At 44.2% G+C, this 12,677-nt stretch overlaps 1 protein-coding gene across 4 annotated transcripts in view; it reads left to right on the forward strand.

The window, feature by feature from the left end:
* The window catches only part of USP48 (ubiquitin specific peptidase 48), an 80,144-nt gene that overhangs the window by 39,448 nt on the left and 28,019 nt on the right, over positions 1–12,677 (forward strand). For all 4 annotated transcript variants that reach the window (XM_084787909.1, XM_084787910.1, XM_084787911.1 and 1 more), the window contains exons 13-16: positions 278–475; positions 1,925–2,039; positions 3,742–3,872; positions 6,431–6,502. In XM_084787909.1, the coding sequence (XP_084644035.1) occupies positions 278–475; positions 1,925–2,039; positions 3,742–3,872; positions 6,431–6,502 (516 nt within the window). The remainder of the gene's footprint in view (positions 1–277; positions 476–1,924; positions 2,040–3,741; positions 3,873–6,430; positions 6,503–12,677) is intronic.

The raw sequence follows: 12,677 nt of genomic DNA on the forward strand, positions 1-12,677 counted from the left end.
CAAGGCACATCTCTGTGGGTGCTTCTTGTAGAATGTGGCTAATAATACCCGCCGATCCCAAAGGGCTCTGTGCACACGTGTTTCCATGCACAAATCGAGCTCACAGGAGTGCTAGCTAACTGGAAGTTATAGTCACACATCAGACACTTCCCAGCCATTCTTCTGATCCTGCTGACTTTGGACAAAGTTTGCACTGTCTTTTGAGGAATATGACTTGTATCACTTAGTCCAAAAACTGTAAAAATACATAGTTTTCCCCCATTTCTTTCTTTCTCAGAGCCCTATGAATTTGTCTCTCTTGAATGGCTGCAAAAGTGGTTGGATGAATCAACACCCACCAAACCTATTGATAATCACGCTTGCCTGTGTTCCCATGACAAGCTTCATCCAGATAAAATATCAATAATGAAGAGAATATCTGAATATGCAGCTGACATTTTCTACAGTCGATATGGAGGTGGTCCAAGACTGACTGGTGGGTCTGGTGTCTTCTCTCCTTGCTCAAGAGTAATGCCTGGAGTTTCACTCTGATCTTTTGATATCACTAGAAGTGAACTGATAGAGTAGACTTGCCAAGGATCGCAGAAGTGAAGCTAGGCACCCAACTGATGGAGTGTAGACAAAATAGGTTCCCTTTAAGGAGTGTCGTCTATAGTAGCTTGCCAGCTTGTACAGTACTCTGAGAAGCCTTGACTTTGTTTGGTTCATGCTGGTCTTGTTTCCGTAGGTTCGGGAGATTCTTTCTTAGTTTATAAACATGCTTAATCGTCCCTTGAATATACAGAGCTGTATATACCACAGAGAGCCAGCCTCTCTGGTTCTGCCTCTTTCTTCTCAAGAGGTGTCCTATTCATTTATATTTAAAGTTTTCTGTTTATTTGCTTAATGTGTCTGGCTGTGTGCCATACATGCCCTGCAGTTTTCTTTTTAAAGAGTAACTAGCAACACAGATCCCTTTCTGATCTCCAATGAGGCTAAGGGAATTGAATGACCTCCAGTTCCCCTTTCCCGAAGTTAACGTTATTTTTGGTTATGCTCAGCAATTAATAATATGCTTGTAGGCCTTTCTGTATATGCAGGATTTTGCATTCTAAATTACTCATCATTCAGAATTAATAAACCATACAATGGGAGGCTCTTTTTTTTTTTTTTTTTTAATCTTAGGTTTATGAGTGTTTTGGCTGCATATATGTCTGTGTACCTTGTATGTGCCTGGTGCCAAGGAGGTCAGAAGAAGGCATCAGGTCCTCTGGAACTCAATTTATGGATGTGAGCCACCAGGGGGTGTTGGGAATTGAACCTGGGTCTTTTTCAAGAACATGTGCCCTTAACCACTGAGCCATCTCTTCAGCTCCTGCAAGCTCTTTCAAAGAATCACATTTCAGGACCAGTAAGATGGCTCAGAAAGTGAAAGCACTTGCCTGTTGACCTGAGCAATTCCTGGGACCCCCAGGATGGTAGAAAACTGACTCCATATGGTCCCGAGGTGTGCACATGCACATTGTGACACATGCACTCGCATATGCACTATATACTCACAGTAATAATAAGTGAAATTTAAACACAAAAATGAATTACATTGTGATTCCTAGAGTATCTATGCTCTTGTGTCATGTCCACATAAAGATTATTACATGCGTACAGCTCAGAGGGGCCTACTCTCCCTGCTGCAGTCAGACTCGTTTGATTAACTTTGTCTCAGCTTTGTGGTTCATTCTGCTTTATGCTATAGTTTTTCGAGACAGGGTTTCTCTGTGTATCCTTGGCTGTCCTGGACTCACTTTGTAGACCAGGTTGGCCTTGAACTCACAGACATCTGCCTGCCTAGATTAAAAATTCTTGTGTCGTTTGTACTGAAAACGTTCTCCTTATAGGAAGTCAGTATGAAAATGATGTTTATTTCCAGTGTCTTTCTTGTCTCTAGTGAAAGCCCTGTGTAAGGACTGTGTTGTAGAACGCTGTCGTGTATTGCGTCTGAAGAGCCAATTGAACGAAGATTACAAAGCAGTAAACAATTTGCTGAAAGCAACAATGAAGGGGTATGTTACACAGTGCGTTGTTTCTGAGAGCTTCCAGTGCTGCCAGGCAGTAATCAGGCGGCTGCTTACTCAATCACAGAAAAGAGTTAGCTGTTAGGAAATGAAAGGTGCAAAGAAGACTCAGGGACAGCCTGGGCTACATGAGTGAGTGTCCTTTATACTTTTTTAAACATTTATTTATGTGTGTCTGTGTGTGTGGATGTATACACATCTGTCATGCAGCATGTGTAGACATGAAAGAGGACAGCTCTCAGACGTTGCTCCTCTGCTTCCACCATGGGATTGGACTCAGGTGCCTGCCTGCCATGCTTGGCAGCAAGTGCTTTACTGCAGAGCTCTTTTAACCAAAGAAAGGTGTTTTCTGTGGCAGAGGAGATAGATAGCCTGTGGATAAGGGGCTTGCCTTGCTGACGTGAAGATAAGTTCAGATCCTTAATACTACATGCAAAGTTATGGTAATTCCAGGAGGCAGAGAGGAGCAGGAGCTGCTAAGCTCTAGTTAAAGAGACACTTGCTGAGGAAGACCCGGACTTCAGCTCTGTACCTTCAAGCACACATGGCCACATGTATCTACCCTGTACCCCACTCCACCCCTAGTTACACACATCACATACACACCTTTTTAAAGCTAAATTTAATATTTTAAAATGTAGGTTATGTGTATGTGAAGTGTATTCTGTGCATCACATCAAGCCTGTTGCCCACAAAACAAAACAAAAGACAAGGCAGGTACAGCCTTCACTCTGTTTGTTAGCGTGGAAGAAGAAAGGTCTCGGCCTGACTAGGTGAGTCCCACTTAGGCTTAGAGGTACAGAAAGCTTGTGTGGAGAAAGCATTTAGCAGGCCTGGAAAGGCAGTGTCACCTTCAGCAAGGATGAAGTGATGTTGAGAAGGGGAACTCAGTGGGATGTCCTTAAGAAAAACGTAGAGTGTTAGAGGCACGCCGAACCCCACTCCAGAGCACCTGTCACTCAACCAGATCTAAGCTTGGTCTTCCTTTGGGGCCATTCTGCAAGACCTCCTGTGTGGCTCAAGTGTATATGTGTGTGTGACCTCGATAAGGGTGTGCATACACAAGTGTCTTTGCCTAGGTACACCCTAGCTGGGTGTGCTGTGAGTGTATATGTATGTGTGACCTCGATAAGGGTGTGCATACACAAGTGTCTTTGTGCCTAGGGACACCCTAGCTGGGTGTGCTGTGAGTGTATATGTATGTGTGACCTCGATAAGGGTGTGCATACACAAGTGTCTTGTGCCTAGGTACACCCTAGCTGGGTGTGCTGTGAGTGTATATGTGTGTGTGACCTCCATAAGGGTGTGCACACACAAGTGTCTTTGTGCCTAGGTACACCCTAGCTGGCCTTGAATTCACATCGATCCGCCTGCCTCTGCCTCCCGAGTGCTTTGATTAAAGGCGTGCGCCACCACACCCTTCTTGGATTTTAATTTGATGTATGAGAAAGAGGGCAAGATGTAGAATGGAAACAAAGCAATAGACACCTGCAGTTCAGTAGCGAGGCGTGAAATGGCTCACACCAGGGTGAAATGGCTCACACCCGGAACTGGCATAAAAACAGTTGTGTGCACAGTAGTTGATTTGAATGCTTGTGATTTATTTTAGTTGTGGACTTCGGGAGACCGAAGAAAAGAAGGGAACTCTGGCAATCACCCACTAGGATTTAGCATTCTCTCTTTTCCACAGAAATGATGGCTTTTGGGTGGGAAAATCTTCCTTGCGCAGCTGGCGCCAGCTGGCTCTTGAACAACTAGATGAGCAAGATGGTGAGGCGGAGCAAAGCAACGGGAAGATGAATGGGAGCCCCTTCAGCAAAGGTGACCAGAGCTAGAACCGTGGCGGTGTGGGGGTGTGTGTGGGGGTGTCTTTGTCCACAGATTCCCTCCTGCCACTTTAACTGCTCCTGCTTTTGCTCCTCAGATTTATGTCCCTAGTCTTTTCTGGAACATGGAGATTCATGTCTGCTTGGAGAGTTAGAGGGTCTCTGTGGCAAAGCTGCACTGTGGTCCCCTTCCCCCTAGGCCCTTACCAATTTGGGGTACCTAGTATAAGCCTGCAGCAGCTGCATTGTGCTTAGCTTGCTTGTGTTCTAGGTGGGAAACACTAGACCATCACCCTTCAGTCTTCATTTTCAGTAAAATCGCTTTAATAAAAATTTATGCCCATGTATGTTTAAATTTTTTTTATTAAATCTCAAGGTCTCAGAAACAGCTATGGGCAAAAAGTTCAAGCTTTTGAAATTCCACTCAGACTCAGCAGAGCCCTGAGGTGGCTCCTTTATGGCAGTGAGCTCTGGGCTTAAGTGCTACCTTGTTAGTCACGTGCAAAGTTCATGTCAGTTCTGTTCCAGCCTCAAGGGAGGGCAGCTGGCTGCAAAAGGCTCTGAGGCTGGTGAGCTCCACAGTCTCGCTTTAGGATAGCAGCCATCCAGCTCTGATCTCTGCACCCTGCCTCGAGGAGGGCAGGATTTGGACAGCTTCTCGCTTGCCCATTCTTTACTGAGCCCTGCTTTCAGACAGGAAATCATGTTATATTAAGCCTTCCAATAAACAGATACCAAAGGAAATTAAGGCATTTAGAATGACTGTAGGTCTCAAATGGAGATTACTAATGGTGAGGTTAGTAGTGCTCAGTAGTACCATGTAGTAGTGACTTGTGAACAGTCATGTTCACCCGATTTCCTCCCTTAACCCCTCTTTTCTTTATTTTGTTATTTTATGGTACTGGTCCTGGAACCCAGGGCCTCACACGAGCTAGGCAAGTGCACCATCCCTGTATTAACCCACAGTTCTGTTGACTTTCTTTCAAACATTGACGTTTACATACTTATATGTTTTGGTTTCATGTATGTTTGTGTGAGGGTGTCAGATCTCCTGGAACAGGAGTTACAGACAGCTATGAGCTGCCATGTGGGTGTTGGAATTGAACCTGGGTCCTTTGGAAGAGTAGCCAATGCTATTAACCACCGGGCCATCTCTCCAGCCCCTTTTATTCAACTTTTTAAAGCTTTGTTGAAATTATGTATTTCTACACTTAAAAGGTGGGGGAAGAGGGAGCTGGAGAGATGGCTCAGAGGTTAAGAACACTTATCTGCTCTTCCAAAGGTCCCCAGTTCCCAGCAACCACATGGTGGCTCACAGCCATCTGTAATTAGATCCAGTGCCTTCTTGTGGCATGCAGGCATACATGAGTGCAGAATATTGTATAAACAATAAATAAAAAATTTAAAAAAGAAAAACCAACAGATTAAAGTCTTATGTAGCCATTGCTGCTCTCAAAACTATATAGCTGAGGATGACCTTTAACTTTTGATCTTTCCCGTCTTCCACCTCCTACCTCCCTAGTGCTGGGATTATAGATTTGTCCCACCACACCTAGCTTCATGTGTTAGTCCCAGTCCTGGCTTTTTTGAGGCAGGGTGTCTCACTCATATGGTACAGGCTAGCCTGCCTCACTCTGCTCCTTCAGTTACAAATGTGTGCCATGCCTGCCTAAGTATTACAGCTTGCGTGGCTCTCGTACTTTAACATGGCTTCCTATTCCCATAACATTTCCCCATTTTAGGGTGGGGAGCCACATAGCCCAGGCTGACACTGAACTCCCAGGCTTCCTGCCTCTACCTCCCACATACTGGGGTTATAGGTGTGTGCCACCACACTTAACAAAATGTGTTTATGTAGATTGAGCATGTTAGGACTTCCTTAATCTACAGAGTCCTTAAATAACTAGTCTCGAATGTTCAAGATTTCTTCCTTTGATCTATTTCCAGCATCTAGAACTACATATAGTGACAGTGCAGACAAGCAAGAATGGGACGGTATTGACTGTAACACAGACTTCCTAAACATTACATGTCTATTCCATGTAAGGTTTCTGTTCAACCCTTGTAAGAGCAGGGTGATGAAAATGATGTGTCACCTAGATGACACTTGACTACAGCCGATAGGATATGTAAATTAAGTCAGATCTACTTGCCTCTGTATGTCTCCTCTCACAAGTGCCTTCCCCCATGCTGCCACCACTTTATCATCATCATCATCATCACCATCATCATCATCATCATCATCATCATCATCAAAGACAATGTCTCACAGACGCCGTAAACTCTTGCTCTTCTGCCTTGGTTGTCCCCAGTGCTGGGATTACAGTGTAGGCCACTCACTCCCACAGCAGGCTTATTGTATAACTCTTCAAAACATCAGATGCCACTGAAGTTTTCCCCTTTCTCTTAAGGGAAAGGAAATGCAGCCCTTCTCTGCACAGCTGTAAGGTCTGGTTTTCAGAATTACTTCAGGTTTTCTTTCCCTAAAGTTGTGCTGCTTTGAACTTTGAACTACAACAGCCAGAGCTGTAATTGTCTGTTTCTTTTGAATAGATGAATCAAAGGAAGAGAAAAAAGAAGAGGAGGAGGAACTAAATTTTAATGAAGACATCCTGTGTCCTCATGGTAAGCTGGAAGCTTAAGTCCGTTGTCAGTTTGGCACCAGCTCCTCATGGTTTGTCCTACATTTTCCCTGAGCTTGTCACCCTAAAGGTTTGTCAGGTTGGTTATCAACTCAGAAGTCTTCTGTTTGTACCTCCCAAATGCTGGGAATACAGGTATGTGTCAGGCACCTTTCTGAGAATTATTTATCGGATATTTGAGAGCTTATACTAGCTTTCAGAATGCCACTCCCAGGTCCAAATGCACCTTTTGTCAGGTAGCCTTTATCCCGTCAGTTTTCAGAAGTCAGCATGTGACTATGGGCAGTGTCCCTCAGTCCTCTTGCATTGATGTTCCTGACTCACTGGCAGTGCTTATGCTCTGGACATTAAGCACACTTGCAGGGACTTGGGACTGCTGCCCTGCTCCTTTTTTCCTTGTTTGGACAGTGCAGACCAGTTTCCACTGCTATGGGACTGCATGCAGGAAGAGGGCTCCGCACACCTGTGTTCAGTGTGGAACATACCTGCTCGTCTCTGCTCCATATCAACCTTGTGACTTTGGTTTTCTGTGTGGTTAGAGGGGACAATGTTATAGGACAGAGGCTAAGAACTAACCATTTCTTAGATTAATGATGGTATGTAGTTTTCTGCTCATTTATTTATGAAAAAGGTTCATTCTTTGTAGTCTAAGCTTATATTGAACTTGGAGCATCTGTATCACGGTTTACAGAGCTGCATTTCGGGTGTGGTAGATGGGCTTACACAGGGTGGGGATGCTGTCTTTTGCTGAGTGTGGTGGAGCACCTCTTTAATCCCAGCACTCAGGTAGCAGAGGTAGGTGATCTCTTGTTAGATGTAGACCATCCTGGTCTACATAGCAATTTCTAAGCCAACCAAGGCAGTACCATAGGTTTTTAATTCGATTCTTGATTTTTATTATTTATTTATATTTTATTTTATTTATTCTATATTTTTGAGAAAACTCAATACTTCTGCCTAGATTCAAACTGAAATTAATCCCCTGTCTCGGGCTTCTTAGTGCTGAGATATGAGTGTGCTACACCAGGATAGATTGAGATTTTAAATCCCATCGTAACCTCTTTTGTCTATTACCAATCTGTGGAGGCAGTTCTGTAGTAAAGTATATCTGGTTGCATTTTATTTATCAAGTTAGTTAGTTTTTGTTTGTTTTGTTTTGTTTGAGACAAGGTTTCTCTGTGTATCCTTGGCTGTCCTGGACTCACTTTGTAGACCAGGCTGGCCTCGAACCCACAGCGATCCACCTGCCTCTGCCTCCCTAGTGCTGAGATTAAAGGCGTGCACCACCACCGCCCAGCCCTGGTAGTTAATTTTTAACATACGTCTTTGTATGTGTGAATGAGTGCAGGTGTCTGCCGAGGCTAGAGGCATTGGAGCCCCCGGAACTGCAGTTACTGGTGGTTAAGCTGCCTGATAGGCATGCTGGAAATCAAACTCCAGTCCTCTGCAAGAACATTATGTTTTTGTTTTTAAGATTTATTTATTTATTATTTATACAGTATGCCAAAAGAAGTCACCAGATCTCATTGTAGATGGTTGTGAGCCACCATGCAGTTGCTGGTAACTGAACTCAGGACCTTTGGAAGAACAGACAGTGCTCCTAACCTCTGGGCCATCTCCCCAGCCCAAACATTATGCTCTTAAGCTATTTCTCCAGTTCCTGGTTACTTATAGTATGTTATACATGCTTCTGTGCAAGTGTGAACTCAGAAGGCAGTTTTGTAGAGTTGTTTCTCTCCTTCAGCCTTTGCAGGATTCACACGGATCAAAGTCAGGTTGGCAGGCTTGCACCACAGGTGTCCCCTCTGCTGGGCCATCTTGCTTGTCTCTCTGGTTACTTCTTGATTTTTCCCAACTTAATGTAATTCTTCTTCTGTTGCATATATCCAGTGTATATGTGAGTACATGTGTGATTTTGTGTCTATAAACGGGTCCACATGTAATGAGAACCAGAGGACAACCATAGTCCGTTGTCCCCCGTCCGTTCCCCCGGCTGTCCAGACTCACTTTACAGGCCAGGCTGGCCTTGCTTGAACTCTCCGAAATCCACCTGCCTCTGCCTCTGCCTCATGGGATTAAAGAAGTGCAGCTTTCTTTTTCTTTTTGAAGAGTCTTGGATGCTAGAGAGATGGCTCTGCAGTGTAAGAGGGTTTTTGTTTGTTTGTTTTTAAGATTTATTTATTATTATGCATGTACACCTGCACACCAGAAGAGGGCATGAGATTTCATTATAGATGGTTGTGAGCCACCATGTGGTTGCTGGGAATTGAACTCAGGACCTTTGGAAGAGCAGGCAGTGTTCTTAACCTCTGAGCTATCTCTCCAGTCCAGTTTAAGAGCATTTGCTTTTGCAGAAAGACCCAAGTTTGGTTCCAACCATCCACATGGTTGTTTACAGCTATCTCTAAGTCCTTTTAGAGGACCCAGTGATCTCTTCTGGCTTTCATGGCCACTAAACACACATGTAGTACACATACCTACATGCAGGCAAAACACCTATGCACACAAAATAAGTCTGTCTTAAAAATAGAGTTCTTTTCTCTTTTTAGAAAGGAAGAGTCTAGTGGTGTGCTAGGCTATGTGGCTAGCTAGCTCAAGCAGATTTCTGCCTCTGCCTCCCTGTGCAGGGATTACAGGTGTGTGACATCACACCCAGTCTCTTTGGACATAGGCTCTGGGGATCCATAGGCTCTGGGGATCAGGCTGAGGGCCTTAGGCTAATAAGGCAAACACATGACCAACTGAGCTTTTTTCCTAGCCCCTTTTAAGCTTTACATTTTTTCTGTAGATGTCAATTCTTTGTAGTCTTCATACAGAGAGTTTCAGGTCAGTCAGGGTTACATAATGAGACCCTGTCTCAAAAATTAAGAAGAAAAAATGATGTTGCTTGACCACTGAAAGTGAGTGTAGCTTGAGCTCAGTGGGAGAGGAGCCTCTCAACACGTTGTGCTGTGTGCTGCTGAGCTAGCAGTGATCCCAGCTCTGTTGGAAGTGTTTGGTTAGAATTACCCTTCTTAGTTTTTATTAAGTAGTGTGCTTTGTTTGTCTGTTTAATGTGTATGAATGCTTTGCCTGCATGTATGTCTGCTCACTACATGTGACATCGGTGCCTGCAGAGACTAGAAGGGGACATTGGATGCCCTGGAATTAGTTACAGATGGTTGTGAGCTGCCTTGCGGGTGGTGGGAACTGAACCTGGGTCCTCTGCAAGAGCAGCAAAGGTTCTTATCCATTGATCTATCCCATTGACTTATCCTTTATGGCAGAATTTTTGTTTTTCCAATACTCCATGTATATTTGACTTGTAACTAGTCACTGTTGTGCACTTGAGCTTTGTTTGAGATGTTCTCTTTCATCCTGTATTTTTGGTAAGTGACTACCTTCCTGGTGTCAGTGTTTCAGGGGACAAAAGCAAGAGGCATACCTCCCCATTGTCCCTGAAGAACTGTAGAGTTCTAGACTTGTAAGGACATCAACTCAGGCCAGAATTTTAGGGCTAGTTGGTTTATGAAGCAGAGTTGAGCCTTGTATGTGTTTTTTCTCTATGTATGCATACGTACCCTGTATATACTGGTGCCATGGAGGCCACAAGATGGCTTGCATCCTCTGGTACTGGAGTTGCAGATGACTTTGAGCACTCATGTTGATGCTGGGAACTGGACCCTGCCTTTATATTTAAATTTTTTTCATCAAATATTGTAATGGGTGCACCTGCTTTGGTGGTGGGGGAATGGGGGGCGGGAGGAGGCAATTCATATGCGACAAATCAAAGAATACCTCTGAGGATGTGGTTCTTTCCTGTGTTTACCTGGGTCCCAGATTGAATTTAGGTGTCAATCTAGTATAGCAAATGCCTTATTATCCAAGCCATTTCATCAGCTCTGTAAATGTTCACATTGTGGCCTGATTTCTCTGGTCATAAGTTTATTGAAGCCGATACAGTTGTTTTTGGGATGTGGTCATTGAGCTGCCACTCCACGCAGCATGTGAACGTGCCGTCCTTCTGCCTGAGTCTCCAGAACAGCCAGGCTGAAGTCCATCTCTGCTTACGCATTGTTCTCTACGCGTAAAAGATGTTTTTCTGTTTGTCCCTGTGTCTGACTGTTCTCTGAACCTTTCCCGAGGTCGTCTTGTTCCTGGCGCTCTCAGGTACAGGGGCGGGTGCTTCAGGCTCTGAGGCGGGCACAAGGGAGAAGACTGAGCTAAAGGAGGGTGGACGGCACTTTTCCTCCCGACAGCCCTGCTTTGTACAGCAGGCTGGCTGGAGTTTCCAACCTCCTCAGGCTCCAGCTGCCAGAGCATTCATTCCCCACTACACTGGTTTAAGCTAGCCTTTCCTTAAGATTATCAAAGGACTGGAAGAATTGATAAGTAATATCAACTCAAGAAGATGATATTTTGTGCTATTAGAATTTAGTGGTTATGACAAAGTGTTGGTGAATATTAATAGTTAATATTCAGTCATTATATTTAGCAAAACCTTATTTATTCATTAACCAGTAATTTCCCCAGATAACCACACATTGAGACTATGTCCTTCAAATTAAGCACCAAGATGAACATATCCACTATCAACTTATCTTCCTCTCATCCAAGGACCCAAGTACTTTAGTTATTATCTTCTCTAGAATCCATCCATTTCCTCCTCTCTTGCGTTTTTCTTCTCTTCGTCCCTTGACTTCTGGCCTCCTAACCTCAAAACTCCACCCCCTTCTCTTCTGCCAACATTTTCTTCGTGGGGGTGGGGTGGGATTTTGAGACAGGGTTTCTCTGTGTAGCCTTGGCTGTCCTGTCTCAAACTCACATTAATCCGCCTGTCTCTGCCTCCTGAGAGCTGGGATTAAAGGTGTGCGCCACCACGCCCAGCTCTTCTGCCAACTCTTAAGCTTCAGCATTTTTTATTTTTATTTTTTTAAATTAACCAATCAACTGGGCCTGGAGAGATGGCTCAGTGGTTAAGAGTACTGTCTGCTCTTCCAAAGGACATGGGCTCAATTCCAAGCACCCATATGGCAGCTCACAACTGTTTGTAACTCCATTTCCAAGACATCTGATACCTGAATACCAATGCATATAAAATAAAACTAAATAAAAAATTATTTTAAAAATTAACCAGTCAACTTTAAATTAGGTGGAACAAGGTTTATACAACAAGGACACACATATGTGAGAATGTGCTCTGTCTGAGCAGGGCCCAGATCTTCGGTGTAGGGGTGGTAATTAGCATTAAAGTACATAGCACCAGACCAACCCGCAACAGTAAAGACAGTGATGCTCCATAGGTGCTGTGCTGGCTCTGGTATATTCATTCACCTTTTCACTGTGTGAAAGATGGCTGTGTTGCTTGTTAACACATCTGCAGGTACCTGTCCAGGGGGCACAGAGACAACCTACATCAGTCAGCCTGGTTCCCTCAGGGTTTCCTTTGGACTGTCTGAAGATTTGAACATAACCAGAAACCAGGCAAGGGATGTCCCTGACAAGCTAGCTATGGTTTAACAGTAATCTGAGGTTGCTGTGGTTCTGACCATAGTCCACCTGACATTGGAAACATGACAGAGCAGCCTTGACCAGCATTCTTCTCTTGTCTTATTTCAGGCTGGGTGTGGCGGCCCACACCTGTTTTCCCACACAGGAGGTTACAGGGCCATCCTGAGTTACATGGATATATCCTGCTTCAAGAAAGCCAAGACGAGCTGGAGAGGTGGCTCAGTGTGTACGATTGTTCTTCCAGGGACCACATGCCTCCTTCTGACCTCTGTGGTCAGCAGGCACCTATGTGGTACACAGATAGGCAGACAGGCAAAGCATCCACACACATAAAATAACATGTTTTGTTTTGTTTTTTTTTTAAAGAAAAAAAGAAGCTCAGTGTGATGGCACACGCCTTTAATCCCAGCACTCTGGAGGCAGAGGCAGGCAGATCCTTGTGAGTTCGAGGCCAGCCCAGTCTACAAAGCTAGTCTTGGAAAGCCCAGGCTACACAGAAAAACCCGGTCTTGAAAAATAAGGCAAACAAACAAAACAAAAAACAAAAAGAAGAAGAAAACCAAAACCAATTGCTAATAGGGAACAAATTTGGAGGTTGAATGGCATTGCTTTATTGCTTAAATGGTGATTTAAAGAGAGCCGACTGAGGTCCACACAGTCTTGAATAT

The sequence above is a fragment of the Acomys minous genome (assembly GCF_964271855.1).
Source record: "Acomys minous genome assembly, chromosome: 6".
Lineage (NCBI taxonomy): Eukaryota > Metazoa > Chordata > Mammalia > Rodentia > Muridae > Acomys > Acomys minous.